We start from the raw sequence: 17,974 nt of genomic DNA, 5'->3' as shown, positions 1-17,974 counted from the left end.
AAAGGTGCAACAACCTCTTTAACAAACCAATTATCTATAGAGTACAAGAGTCTCAATTCCTAAGGACATCATCTCTTATCTTGTATCCAGTGCCAGAATATTGCACCCAGACTAAGTTTGGACTGAGATAATGGTGTGTGCAGGTATTCTCATTGATGCACATCATTTTGGTTACCCTCTGATTCATGGTTCCCAGTGCTGCCTCATGTGTCTTATAGAAAGCAAGCTACTGAAGATTTATGCCAATCTTAGCCTGATATGGTATGGTATAGTAATCTTTTCAATTCACCCACTGCATGTCTACCATCACATTACCCACTTTGGAGATCTTAAGAAACTGAGCTGAATATTACAACTGTACAGGGCAGGATTAACCAGTAGGCACATGCCTAGGCCCGAAATGGTCAGAGGGGCCCAATGAAGGAGGGCATCAACATTGTTTTTTTCCAAATGGCGATGGGCCCCTCCAGCATCGATTGGCAACGCGGGCCCCCCCGATCGGCAATGTGGCCTCCCCCCATTGATGGAAAGTAAGACAAGCAAGCAACGTGGGTAAGAAAGGCAACGGGAACTGTAATTTTGCAAACAGTGCTGCTTGCCCAAAGCTTCCCTCTGACGCAGCTTCCTGCTTCTGCCTGGGCGCGTCAGAGGGAAGCTTTGGGCAAGCAGCACCGTTTGCAAAATTACAGTTTCTGTAACCTTTTTTACCCGTGTTGCTTGCTTGTCATACTTTCTGTCAATGGGGGGAAGTCTGTCACCAATCGGTCCATCGATGGGGGGGCATCGCTGTTCTAAACAAAAAATCAGAGTGAAAGGTGAGTGGTGAGATGGGCCTGGGGTGGAGGGAGAGAGAGAAGGGGACAGGGCAGATGATGGATGTGGAAAGAAAGGGGCAGGGCAGGGCTGATGATGGAAGTGGGGAGAAGGGAGACAGAAGGGAGCAGGGCAGATGATGGATGTGGGAAGAAAGGGGCAGGGCAGGGCAGGGCAGATGATGGAAGCGGGGAGAAGGGAGACAGAAGGGGCAGGGCAGATGATGGATGTGGAAAGAAAGGGGCAGGGCAGGACAGATGATGGAAGTGGGGATAAGGGAGACAGAAGGGAGCAGGGCAGATGATGGATGTGGGAAGAAATGGGCAGGGCAGATGATGGAAGTGGGGAGAACTTGTGCCCAGCCCTCACCTCCTCACCACTGCTGCTGCTTTCCCACATACTGGATGGGGATGGGGGGAGGGGAAGAAGATAGTGGAGGGGTGAAGGAAAGGGGTGGCAAGCTGTGAGTATTTAATTTAGACAGAGGCAGAAAATAGAGAAGGAAGACCAGAGAAGAAAAGGAAATGGAAGAGGGAGGAGAGAGATGTCAAATAACGGGGAAGGACACAGAGATATCAGATCCGAGTGAAGGAAATGAGATGCTAAAAACCACAGGGGGAGAAGGAAGGAGAGAGATGCCAGACTATGAAGGGAACAGAGGGAAGGTGATGGATGCCAGACCAAGGGGGGGAAGGGGCAGGAGCAGAGATGGCAGAGGAAGACAGACATTTTCTGGAAGGGGCAGTCAATGGATGGAAGGAAGAGAATGACAAGAAGATGAGGAAAGCAGAAACCACATGACACAGGTAGAAAAAAAATTATATTTTTTGTTTTATTTTTATTTGTTAATTTGTAAAGTGATTTGTTATTTCTCTTTTTTCAAATTTACATCTGCTATCTTTATATTTTGTTCAGTATTGGGGGATATGCACCACTGTTTCTTCACCCCTAAACTGTACCGTTCCTTTGGTTTGTAGCACAAGCCAGCATGCTGAATACTCTGCACTGCTCTGATGGTCATAGAATTCTTATGATCGTCAGAACAGTGCAGAACATTCAGCCCGCCAGCCAGCGCTAAAAACCTCTTCCGTGCTTTTGTAAAAAAAGGGATTTAGTTTGTGGGTTGGGCGGGGGCGTGGCTAGGGGGCCCAGTGTACTTGTGTGCCTAGGGTCCCTCAAAGAATTAATCCTGCCCTGCAACTGTATAAGTTCTTTATCCCACTATATGCCTAGCTGGTTTTACCTGCAACAGCATAAGCAGGCCTTGTTGAATAGGTTCTGATATGGCAGGCTCTTTTTTAGACCCATAGCCATAGTCTTCATGACAATCAAGACTGCTCCTATGGCAAAACATAGCCATGTTGCATATTGTACATCTTCCCTTTTGAGTAAACTCAGCATCAGATTAGGACAGCACTTGGTCATTGAGAACATGGCTTCATGGTACAGCGGTATATAAGAAATAAAATTATTATTATTATTATTATTACACACATATTGAATGTATGCATAATGTAAAATATTTATTGAAATCAAGGAAACAGCCATAGAAAGGTCTTAGTGGAGGATAGAGGCGGCAAAACTGCTGAATCCAGCTGCTCAGCAGAGAGCCTTCACAAACTCCTTTTTCATCTTTATTATTTACAAAAGCTTTTGTAATAAAAAGTAAAATAAAAATGAAAAGATACAAGGTAACCATTCCCTGCTCCCTTACCATAACAAACAATTGCAAAGCCTCTATGGTTGCCAATTGGCTTCATATAAAAAAACAACTTGTTAATCTTGTCCCAATGTTACACTATTACAAGCATGGACTTGTAGTTCTAATTGTGGCATTCATTTCCCTAAGAAAATCAGAAATACAAATCCACTCTAGTAAAGCCTGGATTAGCCTGTTCCTAATGACCTGGATTCAGATAGCACCCCTGTAACTTCCCCTTCTCACACAGAAGTTTTAATGTCTGTCTGGATTTGTCAATGGTGCAATGCCTAGTGTCTAAAATGGATTTGTACTTATGCTTTGATGTAATGACCATTCTGATAATTCTAGAAATGGCTTGGTGAATTGCGAACGGGATAAGTTTCTGTCATCTTAAACTTGTTCCTCTAATAGCATTATCATTGTACGAGGATGATTTCCCTAGGCTAGTGTTTGTAGCTCTCACATCTGAGATTTACAGGTTTACAAATGTGCTCTGTTTGTTCATGGTCAGTTATCAATCAGTAAAGCATATGGAGAAACATAGGCTCCTCTTTCTCCCATCAGAATGTGACTTTTATCAGATGGCACTTTAGTTAATACAGGATTTCCTCCTTTACTGTATCAAATCAGTACCATAATTACATGACAGCTCCATAATTATAGCTACCAGTTATGGCTGAATCAATCTTGGGCTTTTCTCATTTTGCTGTGAATTTGTGGTCCCAGCTCTTAGAAAAATTGGAACTATAAACCATACATCATACAACCTGCAGACATTTGGTAACCCTACAGTGAAAAATAATGTGTGGGCACTGGCTGAATGCAGCACTCATGCATGCTTATACAGTATGAAGCATTACACTTGTACTTGTGTAAGAGTAATATTTGACTTTGGCTCTGGCCTATCAACATCATCAAAGTTAGGGCTATCAGATACAGGCTGAGCCAGGCCTGATATCAATAACTTATAATTAGAAAAAATGAAGCTTGGGTAAACAGGACTAGCTTAGTCTGTCCCTGAAGACCTAGCAACTCTATCTACCTAGCAACTCTATCAAAATAGTTGAATAAATAACATGGCCTCTTAAATCTAGGTATAAATATTACTGAATATGAGTTCTTTTGAGCTGGCCTCAGAAGGACTAGCAACAATAGGGTGGGGAGTCTTGCTTGTGGTGCCTCTCCAACGGTCACAGCAAAGCTGCTTGGAACAAGCTGTACCACATGACAGACTACAGAGGGCTGGTGTCACTGAGGTTCCTTCTCCAGGACTCTGTAGAAACTCAGGCTGAATAGTAAAAGTGTTGATGCCTTCACGGTAAAAGATGGACTGGATTTTGTGTTCCAGGGCCGTGTACACTTGAAGGTTGATGCACATGATATGTACAGATGCTATGGTGTTCCCACCTGATAGTTGCCACACATGCAGCTCATGGGCCCCCTCCAGCTCAGGTAAGCTCTTTAAAGTGCCCTCCAGTTTCTGGACATCCATGTGAGCTGGTACTCCCTGCAGGAGAAGATATCCACTGCTCTTCAGGAGAGGAAAGGCTGCAGTCACAAGAACAATTACAGTGATCAGACAGAAGATGGGATCTAGGTACAAATAGAGGAAACATGTGCCTGTATGGAGACACTCATAGTCCAGGAAATGGTAGAGTAGGCCATTAGTGAGTACCAAGGAAGGTGAGAGAAGGGACTTCAGCAGCCACAGTACAAAGTGAAGAAGGGTGTCTTCCCTGGCAGAGGGTGACCTCTCATGGCCAAAATCACTCTCATCATCACCTGCAAAAGAAGTGCTAAGTTGGAGTTATTCTATTCATTCTGTCTCTCACCATATCCAAGTTTCCAAGTTTATTCTGTGTTTGATATACCGCATATCTGCCCAACATTTACCAAATAGCACAGTTATTATGCAGGGACAGCAGGCATGTATCCTCACATGTGGGTGAAGTCATCCACGGAGTCCCGGTACAGAAAAGTTTTGAAAGTGCATCGCCACTTTAGAAAGCTCACGACTGATCACACCGCTCATGCGCGAGTGCCTTCCTGCCTGACATAGGTGTGCAGCTCAATAAGCCAACCAGGGGAAGTGGGTGGGTTGTGAGAATATCTGCCTACTGTCCCTGGATAACAATTGTTACAGAACTGTGTTTTATCCCAGGGCAAGAAGGCAACATATTCTCACATGTGGGACTCCCTAGCTTACTAGAATGGGATGGAGGGAGAGTTGGCCATTAGGAAAATAAATTTTGCAATACTGCTTGGCTGAAGTGACCATCCATCTGGAATAAGATTCTAGACAGTAGTGTGATATGAATGTGTGAACTGAGGTCCAAGTAGCAGCTTTACAGATTTCATCAATAGGAGTAGAGCAGAGAAAAGCTACTAAAACTGAACCTTATGGGCTGTGACCCAACTCTCCAGATGCAACCTGGCCTGAGCATAACAGAACAAGATGCAAGCAGCCAACCAATTGGAAATTGTTCTTTTGGAAACAAGATGCCCCAACTTGTTAGGGTCAAAGGAGACAAAAAGTTAGGAAGAAGTTCTATGTGGTTTAGTATTATGAAATGCTCATTTTCAGTCCAGAGTATAAAGAGCCATTTCACCAGGATGAGGCTTAGGAAAGAATACTGGAAGAATAATTGATTGATTGAGATGAAAATCAGTGATGACCTTCAGTAGGAACTTCGGATGAGTGTGAAGCACAGCCTTGTCATGATGGAACACTGAGAAAGGTGAATCTGCAACTAATGCTTGAAGTTCACTTACTCTTCGAGCAAGTTAGGAAAATGAGAAAAACTCCTTTACAAATAAGATATTTTAGATGAGCTGTAGACATTGGTTCAAAGGAAGGCTTGATGAACTTGCTGCACTTCTTTGAGGGAGTAAACAGGCAGATAGACAAGAGTGACTCGGTCACCATTGTATATTTGGATTGTAAGAAGGTGTTTGACAAGGTTCCACATGAATGACTGCTTCGAAAAATTGTGAGCCATGGAATCGAGGGTGAAATACTCATGTGGATTAAAAACTGGCTGGCGGGTGGGAAACAGAGAGTGGGGGTGAATGAACAATACTTGGACCGGAAAAATGTCATGAGTGGAGTGCCGCAGGGTTCAGTTCTTGGACCCATGTACTTTAACATTAGAGAGTTGCACGGGGACAGAAATCCCACCCATCCCCACCGTTCCCCGCCAGGATCCTCTCCATCCCCACCCATCCCTGCCAGCATCCTCTCCATCTCCACCCGGACCCGTCAGGATCCTCTCCGTCCCCACCCATCCCCGCAAGGAATTACCTCCATCCCCGCCCGTCCCCATAAAAAGCAGCAATTACATCTGACAGGATCATCAATTCCAGTTTCTTTTGTGTTTGCGCTGCTGTTTTCCTTGTGGAATCTCTTTGGTGGAACCCTTTTTTTGTTTTCTGTTCAGGTAATTAACTTATAAACCCCCTCTTTTACTAAGGCTGACATGTCCATTATATTATATGGACGAAACCTGCTTCCAAAGCCTTCCATCTCCGTGGGATTCCTGTTGGCTAGAGGGGGGTCCCCGTGGGAGTCCCATGGACCAGAGGGGGAGTCCCGTGAGTTAGGGGGGATTCCTGCGATCCCCGTTTCCATGCAGACCTCTATTCAACATATTTATAAATGACCTGGAAATTGGTACGACGAGTGAGGTGATTAAATTTGCTGACGATACAAAGTTATTCAGAGTAGTGAAGATGCAGGGGGATTGTGAAGACCTGCAACGTGACAAACATGCTCAAGAAATGGGTCACGACATAGCAAATGAGGTATAATGTGGATAAAGGTAAGGTGATGCATGTCGGTTAACATAAATCTTGCGGTACACGGAGAGGCCACCCAGGAAAGAGACTTGGGCATAGTCGATGAAGCCATCCGCGCAATGTGTGGCGGCGGCGAAAAGGGCAAACAGAATGCTAGGAATGATTAAGAAGGGGATTACAAACAGATCAGAGAAGGTTATCATGCCGCTGTACCGGGCCATGGTACACCCTCACCTGGAATACTGTGTCATATACTGGTCGTCGTACATGAAGAAGAACACAGTACTACTTGAAAGGGTCCCAAGAAGAGCAACTAAAATGGTTAAGGGGCTGGAGGAGTTGCCGTACAATGAGAGATTAGAGAAACTGGGCCTCTTCTTCCTTGAAAAGAGAGAGACTGAGAGGGGACATGATCGAAACATTCAAGATAATGAAGGGAATAGACTTAGTAGATAAAGACAGGTTGTTCACTCTCTCCAAGGTAGAAAGAACGAGAGGGGATAGATTCCGTATAAACGTAAGGAAGTTCTTCTTCACCCAGAGTGGTGGAAAGCTGGAACACTCTTCCTGAGGCTTTTATAGGAGAAAACACCTACCAGGGATTCAAGACAAAGTTAGACAAGTTCCTGCTAAACCGGAACGTACGCAGGTAGGGCTAGTCTTAGCTAGGGCACTGATCTTTGACCTAGCAACGTGAGTGAACTGCAGGGCACGATGCACCACTGGTCTGACCCAGCAGTGGCAATTATTATGTTCTTATCAGTCTAGCAAGAACCACACTAAGATCCCAAACCACTGGAGATGGTTTGAGAGATGGTCTGACATTGAAAAGACTCTTCATGAATCTGGAAATTAAAGGATGAGCAGTGAGAGGTTTTCCATCCATAAGAACATAAGAATAGCCTTACTGGGTCAGACCATCAAGCCCAGTAGCCTATTCTCACAGTGGCCAATCCAGGTCACTGGTACCTGGCTAAAACTCAAGGAGTAACAATGATACTGATCCAGGGTATGCAGCGGCTTCCCCCATGTCTGTCTTTCTCAATAACAGACTATGGACTTTCATCCAGGAAATTGTCCAAACCGTTCCTAAAACCAGTTACGCTATCCACTCTTACCACAACCTCTGGCAATGCGTTCCAGAGCTTAACTATTCTGAGTGAAATTTTTTTCCTCCAATTGGTTTTAAAAGTATTTCCCTGTAACTTCAAGTTCTTTGTAATTTTTGACTGGTTGATGAAAGGCACTGATCACAGTAAGATGGACTCGGATGGAAGTAGATTTGAGGCCAGAATCAGACAAGTGGATAATCCAATATTGAGGAGACAGAGATTGATTTTGGATTCTGATGATGGTAACACTGCTGTGTGGATGGTTTTCAAGTTTCAAGTTTATTAGGATTTTATATACCGCCTATCAAGGTTATCTAAGCGGTTTTACAATCAGGTACTCAGGAAGTAGAAGAGATCCTTGACTCTGTGTGAGAAAAGAGGAGAAAATTGGAAGAGTTATTGGCTCCTTGGTTGAAGTAGAAAGGAGAACCAGGGCTGTCTGGGCCATCGAGGAGCTATATGAATCATGGAGGCCAATTTCTGTTTGAGTTTGACAAGTGTCTTGAGTACAAGAGGAATGGAAGGAAATGTATTGAGAAACTTGGACATCCAATCCAACAAAAAAGCGTCTATGTCCAGGTGATGAGGCGAGTACTGCCTGGAACTTGTTGTTTAGAGGGGACTCAAACAGGTTGATAGGAGGAGTTCCCCATTGAGAAAAAAATATGATGAACTGGAGAGTTGATCATCCATTCATGAGGTTGAAGAATAGTGCTGAGTTTGTCTGCCAATTAATAGTGCTGAGTTTGTCTGCCAATAATCCCTTGAATATAGATTGCTTTGAGGAAGATGTTGCGAGCAATTGCCCTTTGTCAGATCTTCTGGGCCTCCTGACAAAAAAGGAGAGAACCCATTCCTCCTTGTTTATTTAAATATTATATGGCCACTTGATTGTACATGCAGACTAGAAGGATAGAAACATAGAAACATAGAAAGATGACGGCAGAAAAGGGCCACAGCCCATCAAGTCTGCCCACTCTATTGACCCACCCCATTGAGTGCTAGTGACCCAGTTCCTTAACTTGACCCTCGTAGGGATCCCACGTGTATGTCCCATTTATTCTTAAAATCAAGCACGCTGGTGGCCTTGATCACCTGCACCGGAAGTTTGTTCCAGTGATCTACCACCCTTTCCGTGAAGAAATACTTCCTTGTGTCACCACTAAATTTCCCCCCTCTGAGTTTGAGGGGGTGCCCCCTTGTGACCGAGGGTCCCTTGGGAAAGAATATATCGTTTTCCATCTCGACGCGACCAGTGACGTACTTAAATGTCTCAATCATGTCGCCCCGTTCTCTGCGCTCCTCCAGGGTATAGAGCTGCAGTTTGCCCAGTCTTTCTTCGTATGAGAGACCCTTGAGTCTGGCGACCATCCTGGTGGCCATCCGCTGGACCGATTCAGCTCGAAGCACATCTTTCCGGTAATGTGGCCTCCAGAATTGCACACAGTATTCCAGATGAGGTCTCACCATGGTTCTGTAGAGTGGCATTATGACTTCAGGTTTGCGGCTGACAAAGCTTCGATTGATACATCCCATCATTTGCCTTGCCTTAGATGAGGCCTTCTCTACTTGTTTAGCAGCTTTCATGTCTGCACTGATGATTACCCCCAAGTCCCGTTCCTCTGACGTCCTAGCTAGCGTTTCTCCATTCAAGGAGTATGTTCTGCATGGATTTACGCTGCCGAGATGCATGACCTTACATTTATTAGCGTTGAAGCCCAGCTGCCATGTCGAGGACCAGTTTTCCAGCGTGATCAGATCCTGCGTCATATTGTCCTTGAGGTTGCTTTCACTTACTATATTACACAGTTTGGCATCATCGGCAAACAGTGATACTTTACCCTGAAGCCCCCGGGTTAGGTCTCTTATGAATATGTTAAAAAGGGATGGTCCCAGGACTGAGCCCTGCGGCACTCCGCTAGTCACCTCCGAAGTCTCAGAGAGGGTGCCGTTGACCACCACCCTCTGAAGTCTTCCACTCAGCCAATCATTGACCCATGCAGTTAGTTTCTCACCCAACCCCATTGATTTCATCTTGTTTAATAGTCTACAGTGTGGGACACTGTCGAAAGCTTTACTGAAATCCAAGTATACTATGTCCAGAGCCTCTCCTGAGTCTAGTTTTCCTGTCACCCAATCAAAGAAGCTTATAAGATTAGATTGGCATGACCTGCCTCTTGTGAATCCATGTTGACAGGGATCCCTTAGATTCCCTTCATCCAATATCGAGTCTAATTTACCTTTGAGTAGAGTTTCCATGAGTTTACACACTATTGATGTGAGACTCACAGGTCTGTAGTTCGCTGCCTCTGCTCTGCAACCCTTTTTGTGCAGAGGAACGACGTTTGCTGTTTTCCAGTCCAGGGGTACTCTCCCTGTACTTAGGGAGAGATTGAAGAGCATGGCTAACGGTTTTGCCAGAACATCGCCTAGTTCCCTGAGCACTCTTGGATGCAACTCGTCCGGTCCCATGGCTTTGTTCACCTTGAGTCCTGACAGTTCTCTGTACACATCAGCTGGTGTGAACTAAATGCTGAAAAATCTTGAGAGCACTGAAAATCACTCTGAGTTCCAGAAGATTGATATGATGTCCGTCTAGATGAGCTCCCCAAGCATAAGTGGATGAGTCCGTGGTCAGAACCTTCTGATGAGGAGGTAAGTGGAATAATAATCCTCTGAATAGATTGGAAGAGATCATCAATCACTGTGGCGATCGATGAAGAGATGACATGACTGTAATGTGCTGCGAAAGAGTATTGAGAGCTTAGGACAACTGAGATGCTAGAGACCATTGCTGTGTCCAGAGATGAAGCTTCGCAAATGGAGTTACAGGGACTGTGGAGGCCATATGTCCCAGGAGAACCATCATGTGCCTGGCTGACATTTGCTAACAGAGCTGAATCAAAGCATCTTGATGCTGCTAAGAAACGCCCTGAATTGAATAGTGTCCATTTGAGCCCCTCTGAACTGAAGCATTTGAGAGGGTTGAAGTTGTGACTTGGGAAAGTTGGTCTCAAACCCTAAGTGTTGAAGGAAGGGTATTGTCCGATGAGTCGCTAAAAGGACACTCTGACAAGAAGGATCCTTGATGAGCCAATTGTCCAAGCATTGAAAAATTTGAAGACCCTGAGAGTGCAAGGCTGCTGCAACTACCAGCAGGCACTTTATGAACACCCTGGGAGAGGATGCTAGGCCAAAAGGTAGAACTTTGTATTGATAATGGTGGTGTGCCACCTGAAACCTGGAACAACTTGTCAAGGAAAATACAAGAGGAAATACAATTCTGGACTTAATTCTAAATGGACTACGAGGATCGGCACAAGGTATAGAAGTAGAAGTGACGCTGGGAAACAGTAATCACAATATGATCCACTTCAACCTGGACACAGGAACAAAAATATCAATCCAGAATGACTGCAACAGCACTGAACTTCTGAAAAGCAACTATGAAGGGATGAGAATCATGGTGAGGAAGAAGATTAGGAAGAAGATAAGCACTGTAAATACGCTAGAGCAAGCATAGTCCCTTTTTAAGGACATAGTCACCGAGGCGCAAAATCTATATATACCGCGTTTCAACAAGGGTTCCAAAAGGAATAAGAACAAGGAACCAGCATGGTTCACTGTAGCAGTGAAGGAAGTGATCAGAGACAAGAAGACTTTGTGCTTTTTCCAGTTTTCGTCTGTTTTTGTCCTTTTCCATTCCTTAAACAAACAACATCAAAGCAAGTGCCATAAGGCAGTAAGAGGGGCCAAAAGAGACTTTGAGGAAAAAATAGCCAAGGAGGCATAACATTTTAAGCTGTTCTTTTGATTTATTAAGGGGAAACGACCTGCAAAGGAAGCAGTGGGGCCGTTAGATGGCCATGGAATAAAGGGAGTACTAATGGAGGACAAAGCCATCACCGACAAACTGAACACATTTTTTATGCCTGTATTTACTGAAGCGTCCAATATACCAGAAGCCAACAGGCAATATGCAGGAAATAAAGACAGGAAACTGACAGTGTCAACGGTCAGTCTAGAAGAGGTATGCAGGCAGATTGATAGGCTTAAAAATGATAAATCCCCGGGACCAGACGGCATCCACACGAGGGTAATCAAGGAACTGAAAGGTTATAGCTGAACTGCTTCAACTGATAACCAATCTGTTGATCAAATCAGGAAATATTCCAGAAGACTGAAAAGTGGCGAATGTTATGCCGATCTTCAAGAAAGGTTCGAAGGGAGATCAAGGAAACTATAGACCAGTGATTCTGACTGCGGTACCGGGAAAGATGGTAGAAGCACTGATAAAGGACCGTATCATTGATCACCTTGATGTACACAATCTGATGAGGACCAGCCAGCACAGCTTCAGCAAAGGAAGATCTTGCTTGACACTTACTGCACTTCTTTGAGGGAGTAAACAAGCAGATAGACAAGGGTAACCCGGTCGACATCGTATATCTAGATTTTCAGAAGGTGTTCGACAAGTTCCCGCATGAATGTCTACTTCGAAAAATTGCGAGCCATGGAATCGAGGGTGATATACTCACATGGATTAAAAACTGATTGGAGGATAGGAAACAGAGAGTGAGGGTAAATTGACAATACTCGGACTAAAAAAGCATCACGAGTGGAGTGCCACAGGGTTTGGTGCTCGGGCCCGTGCTCTTCAACATATTTATAAATGACCTGGAAATTGGTGCAACACATGAGGTGATTAAATTTGCAGACGATACAAAGTTATTCAGGGTAGTGAGGACACAGAAGGATTGCGAAGACCTACAATGAAACATAAACACAATCGAGGAATGGGCCGTGAAATGGCAAATGAGGTTCAACATGGATAAGTGCAAGGTGAAGTATGTGGTAATAAAAATCATATGCACAAATACAGGATGTCTGGTGCTATAATCAGAGAGACTCCACAGGAAAAAGACTTGGGAGTACTTGTAAATAAGTCAATGAAGCCGTCCGTGCAATGTGCGACGGCAGTGAAAAGGGCAAACAGAATGCTAGGAATGATTAAAAAGGGGATCACAGCGGGAGCCAGTTGCTGCTATCGTTTTGGGACGCCTGGAGGATCGTTTTCGCTGCCCCGACCAGCCCTCTGCAGCTGCAGCTAGTTGACAAAATCGGACAGGCATCTCTAAGGACGGACCCTCTGACGTCACCGGGTCCGTCTTGTGTGCCTCGACTTCTGCTTTAAATTTCGGCTTGCAGCCGCGGAGGCAGCCGCAGGGCGTGGCCGAAGAGGCGTGCCCTAAGGGGCAGACCATGCCCCTTGGGAGCCCCTTGGAGAACTGTGGAGTATTGTGGACCAGGATATCAGGTTGTATAAGCTAATTGACTATGGGGAAAAGGAAAGTTAAATCTAAAAGCTCGACTCCTGTTGTCACAGGTCCTATGGACAGGCATTTGACTTTTTCCTTAGACTCTCCAGTGCCAAATGTATCTGATTTGAACTCTCCCATATCCGGAGCATTGATGAGTCCTCTACAGAGGACACCCCCCCTTCATCCAATATCCGGTATAAGTGGGAATATAACTCCCACTAGTCCCACAGGTTTTGTGGCATCATCCACTTCAACAAGTAAATTGATGTTCACTGATATACCTAAACCACTTGAATTTGCTAGTGTAGTGGATGAACAACCACTAGCTGTGGAAAAACAGGATATTACTTTAAAGGATCTTTGGTTAGGTATTTCTAGGGTTGAGGGGTTTCTTAGAGAATCAATGAAACAAACATCTGATTTCTCACAATCTGTGGCTCAAAAGTTTGAGAATGTGGACGCAAATTTAAATTGTCTGGAAGCTAGATTAGGTGTGATTGAAACGCAAGTAACACATTGCAAGCTGTTTCACTATCTGCTGTAAAAGATTCCACGACAATACATTTAAAAATGGAAATGTTAGAAAATATGCAACGGGGGAAGAATCTCCGCTTGGTTAATTTCCCAGTGACTCATTTGTTATTGCCAGAAATATTGTTAAGAAAGTATTTCAAGGAGATACTGGGAATACCCAACGCGGATAGCTTTCCAATAAATAACTGCTATTACATTCCCCAGAAGAAAAAGGAAACTCTACAGGATGTGGACCATCTGGTAACAGATGATGTTAACTTAACAGAGTTTTTAGAAGACTCTCAAGATGTTATTCAGACTCGATCCACAATGATTTTAACATGTATGAGTGAGACAGATAAAATGTTGTTAATGAAACTTTATTTTAAAAATAGACTGACCCAGTTCTGCAGGGATTTGGTCAGTATATTTCCAGATGTCTCAAGAGCTACTCAGCTTAGAAGGAAAGAATTTCTGAAATTGAGGAATAGAGTATTAGCACTTGAAGCATCGTTTTATTTAAAGTTTCCTTGCAAATGTTTGGTTAAGATACAAGATTCTGAATTCGTTTTTTGGGACCCCATTCAATTGCAGCAATTTTTGTTAGCACGTGAACAGAAGTGAGATTTCTTTTTCTTTTTCTTTCTAGTTTTCATTCATTCTTTATTGAGGAAAATAGGGTAGGTAAGTCCATGTCCTAAATTTAGTAGGGAATGATTGGGTTCTTTGGAATTCAATTCATTTCTTTGATTTTTCCTTAAATTTAGTTGATAAATGAGCAACATGTCTTCCCCGTTTAGTGGGCTTGTAAAGGATTGTTTGTTGTATGATTTGCTATTGAAATATTTGTGTGATAATCCTTTTTTTCCTGATATCTTTATGATATTGTAAATGTATTAAATTTCAATTAAAAAAAAAAAAAAAAAGGGGATCACAAACAGATTTGAGAAGGTTATCAACCACTGTACTGGGCCATGGTGCGCCCCAACTTGGAATACTGCATCCAACACTGGTCGCTGTACATGAAAAAGGACATAGTAGAAAGGGTCCAGAGAAGAGCGACAAAAATGGTTAAGGAACTGGAGGAGTTGCCGTACAATGAGAGGCTAGAGAAACTGGGCCTCTTCTCCCTTGAAAAGAGGAGACTGAGAGGGGGACATGATCGAAACATTCAAGATATTGAAGGGTATTTACTTAGTAGAGAAAGAGAAATTGTTCTCCCTCTCCAAGGTGGAGAGAACAAGAGGGCACTCTCTAAAGTTAAAGGGGGACAGATTCCGTACAAATGTAAGGAAGTTCTTCTTCACCCAGAGAGTGGTAGAAATCTGGCATGCTCTTCCAGAGGCTGTTATAGGGAAAGCTCCCTCCAGGGATTCAAGAAAAGATTAGATAGGTTCCTGCTGAACCAGAACGTATGCAGGTAAGGCTAGACTCAAATAGGGCACCGGTCTTTGACCTAAGGGCCGCCACATGACCCAGCAGTGGCAAATCTTATGTTCTTAACTTCCTGTGAGTGTAGGCCTCTTTGAGGTCCAGAGAACATAGTCAGACATTGCGGTCAAAAAGAGGATACAAAATTGCTAGGGACATCATTCAATACTTTTCCTCGACTAGAAATTTGTTGAGGCCCCAGAGATCCAAAATCAGCTGAAGACCTCCCGTCTTCTTTGGGACAAGAAATTATCGGGAGTAAATCCCCCGATTCTTCTGTGCTGAGGGAACATTCTTGATGGCATTGAGAAGAAGAGAATTGATTTCCTGAGGAAGAGACGTCTGATGAGGGTTTAAAATTCTCTTGGAGGATGATCTGGGAACATGGTGAGAAAACAAGAGAGTATCCCTCTTGAATGACCCCCGATTGGCTGTGGGAGAGACTGAAACAAAGGTACAGTGACTATGTTCTCTAGAAGCCCATCAAAAAGACTGAGTGAACTTTGGAGGAGCTGATAGTTGAAATTTTGGAGTACACTGCTGTTTCTGTTTCTCTTCTGCTGTGGTCTAATAGGAGCAGAAGCTTTAGTTGAAAAATGCCTCTGATAAGAAGAGGATTTTAAAACAGCTGGTTTTGTTTTGGATTTAACCAAAGCATTCCAATGTTTCTCATGGTCAGTGAGCTTTTGGGTGGCATTTTCAATAGAGTCCCCAAAAAGTTCATCCCCTAAGCATGGGATATTAGCCAATCTGTCTTGGAGATTAGTATCCATATCCGCAACTCTAAGCCAGGCTAAACGTCTCATAGTCACAGACATTGAAGAGCCCCTGAAAAACAATTCAAAAGCCTTGTAAGCAGATATAACCATATACTTTTGTAGTTGGATAAGAGTGCGAATGAGAGACTGAAACTCTTTCAGATGTTTAGAAGGAAAATATTTTTTAAAACCAGGAAATTTCTTGGGAAGATGTTTCATGTAACAAGAAAAATAGAAATTGTAATTTATGACCCTATTCGCCAATATGGAATTCTGGTAAAGGCGATGGCCAAATTTGTCCATAGTGCACCCCTCTCGACCTATACCATCTGCTTTTCTGCTGGTACCTTGGAGAAGGTGATTCTGATGAAGATACAACCTGTGATGGAGAAGAGGCAAGCCGTAAGAGAGGTCGTTGCTTAGTCAACATGACTGGACTTGATGACATAGGTGCCTGCGACTCTGACTGGGAAGCTGGTGGCGTAACTGGCTTACCAGAGGGAGAAAGGCCCTCTGACACTGGTGTCGATGTTGACACCTTCAATGTCTGGTTAGGATGCATTTTCGACATCCAAGCTGATGCCAAATAACATTTCCTGTCGTAGTTTGTGGCTTTTGATAGTACGTTTCTAAAGCAAAGAACAACGTGTGCTAGACTCTGCAGTGCCTTGGCCTGGAATATTTTGTAAACATCAACAATGAGAAAGAGACAGGGAAGCCACTGCTTGCCCTGTGTCAGTAGCATGGAATATTGCTACACCTTGGGTTTTGGCCAGGTACTAGTGACCTGGATTGGCCACTGTGAGAATGGGCTACTGGGCTTGATGGACTATTGGTCTGACCCAGTAAGGCTATTCTTATGTTCTTAATATGGGTCATTGGCACCTGCCACTTTTCTTAAATCCCATCAACGGACGGGAAGACCATCTCAGTCAAATTAAATTCAATGACTGAGATGGGAAAAATAGGCCCTGTCGGTGAATGTCCACAAGGGGAAAAAAATAACCCACTTTAAAATAAATAAATAAATGGGAGGAGAACAAAGAAAAACCACACAAGAGCAGGAAGGCAAATAAGCAAAGTTTGAATGATGTTCAAAATACACTTCTTAGCTCCGCAGAAATCTAAGAACTGAAGAGCCTCACACATGTGTGGTGCGGTCAGTCTCAAACTTTCTAAAGTTCTTAAAGTGGCGATGCACTTTTAAAGCTGTATGTACCAAGGCACCATGGATGATATCACCCACATGCTGCCTGCTTGTCCTGGTATATTACATTTTGTGAAGTCATATAATATTAAACTGTATCTTTTACATAAAAATTAATATACAGGTTGTTCTGAGATATAGTTCTTCTGAAATCATCTTGGTTCTTGCTAATAATCATTTCCCTCCTTTACTAAATCATGTTAGATGCACCTAACGCAGGAAAAAATGGAATACCATAGATGTGCTCAAGCATCATGTGGAAACTTTGGAATCTGTGCTTCCTAAGCCCTAAAAAATGTTTTTGAAGGGTGTGCTAGGGCATTAGCACATGGTTAACACAGGAGCTCTTACTGCTTTAAAAATGTGTGGTGGTAAGTGCTCCTGTGGTAATTTTTAAAAATGAAGATCCACAAAGAAAAAAATGGGAAACAACAAACTGCACTAAACCAAGGTAAGTACAAAAAGGAGCAGAGAAAACCAGGATTGTAGCCAAAACATCGGTTCTGGTTTCAGGTTCCACTTTACATGATTGTTATCTCTATAATAAAACCCTAAGTGGCGCATGCGCACTTCTACTTGCGTGTTCCGTATGTCCGTGGCTGGAAGGAATGCGCATGTGCACCTACAACTGCCCCACACTCGCGGCCCTGTTTGCTGTTCCGAGCTGCTGAGGACTCTCCCAAAGGCCCTGGCTGCTCCTGCACGAGACTGGCGAGATGAAGGTGTTCGCCGCCAAGGCTGTCAGCGGCTGCAGGCTGCCGGCGGCTATAGGTCCCCTGGCCACCCACCCTACTGCAAGGCCAACGCACCTATCTGGAGTCCCCTGCTGCCGACCCCCCTCACAAAATCCGGTGCTTGCTCACCGTTCTCGCAGTGCTGCTGCTTTAACTCTTCGGCCATAGACAGCATGAGTGAAGTAACCAAACTACCTTCGATGATCCAGAAGCTTTTCCTCTGCTACTGCTTCCTGCACCCACATAGGCGGAAAACAGTAGCAGAGAGAAAGCTTCCAGGTCACCAGAGGCAGCGTGTTTACTTCACTCATGCTGCCTATGACCAAAGAGTTAGAGCAGCACCACAAGGAAATCTTTTCTTAAGCCATGAAGATGTAACTTTACCCCTTATCCTTACGTTTCGTGTATGTCTTAAATTTGTTAGTTCTAAGACTTGTGTTTGTAGTTTACTTATTGTAACCCGCTTTTATGAAGTTGTAAATCGCTTAGTAATTTGAATAAGCGATCCATCAAATATAAATAAAAAACCTGAAACCTGATCACGCAGTGAGGGATGGGGACGAATAGCATGGTGAGGGTAAGAGATGC

At 43.8% G+C, this 17,974-nt stretch overlaps 1 protein-coding gene across 2 annotated transcripts in view; it reads right to left on the bottom strand.

Moving 5' to 3' along the window:
- Positions 1–2,321: 2,321 nt before the first annotated feature.
- LOC117366039 (zinc transporter 10-like) overlaps positions 2,322–17,974 on the bottom strand; it is a 311,507-nt gene continuing 295,854 nt past the window's right edge. For both annotated transcript variants that reach the window (XM_033957076.1, XM_033957077.1), the window contains exon 3: positions 2,322–4,297. In XM_033957076.1, coding sequence (XP_033812967.1) covers positions 3,606–4,297 — 692 coding nt within the window. In that variant the 3' untranslated portion in view covers positions 2,322–3,605. The remainder of the gene's footprint in view (positions 4,298–17,974) is intronic.

Source organism: Geotrypetes seraphini, chromosome 8 (assembly GCF_902459505.1).
Source record: "Geotrypetes seraphini chromosome 8, aGeoSer1.1, whole genome shotgun sequence".
Taxonomy (NCBI): Eukaryota; Metazoa; Chordata; class Amphibia; order Gymnophiona; family Dermophiidae; genus Geotrypetes; species Geotrypetes seraphini.
Note: the sequence above shows the minus strand (reverse complement) of the source record. Positions and strands in the feature narration are given on the sequence as shown.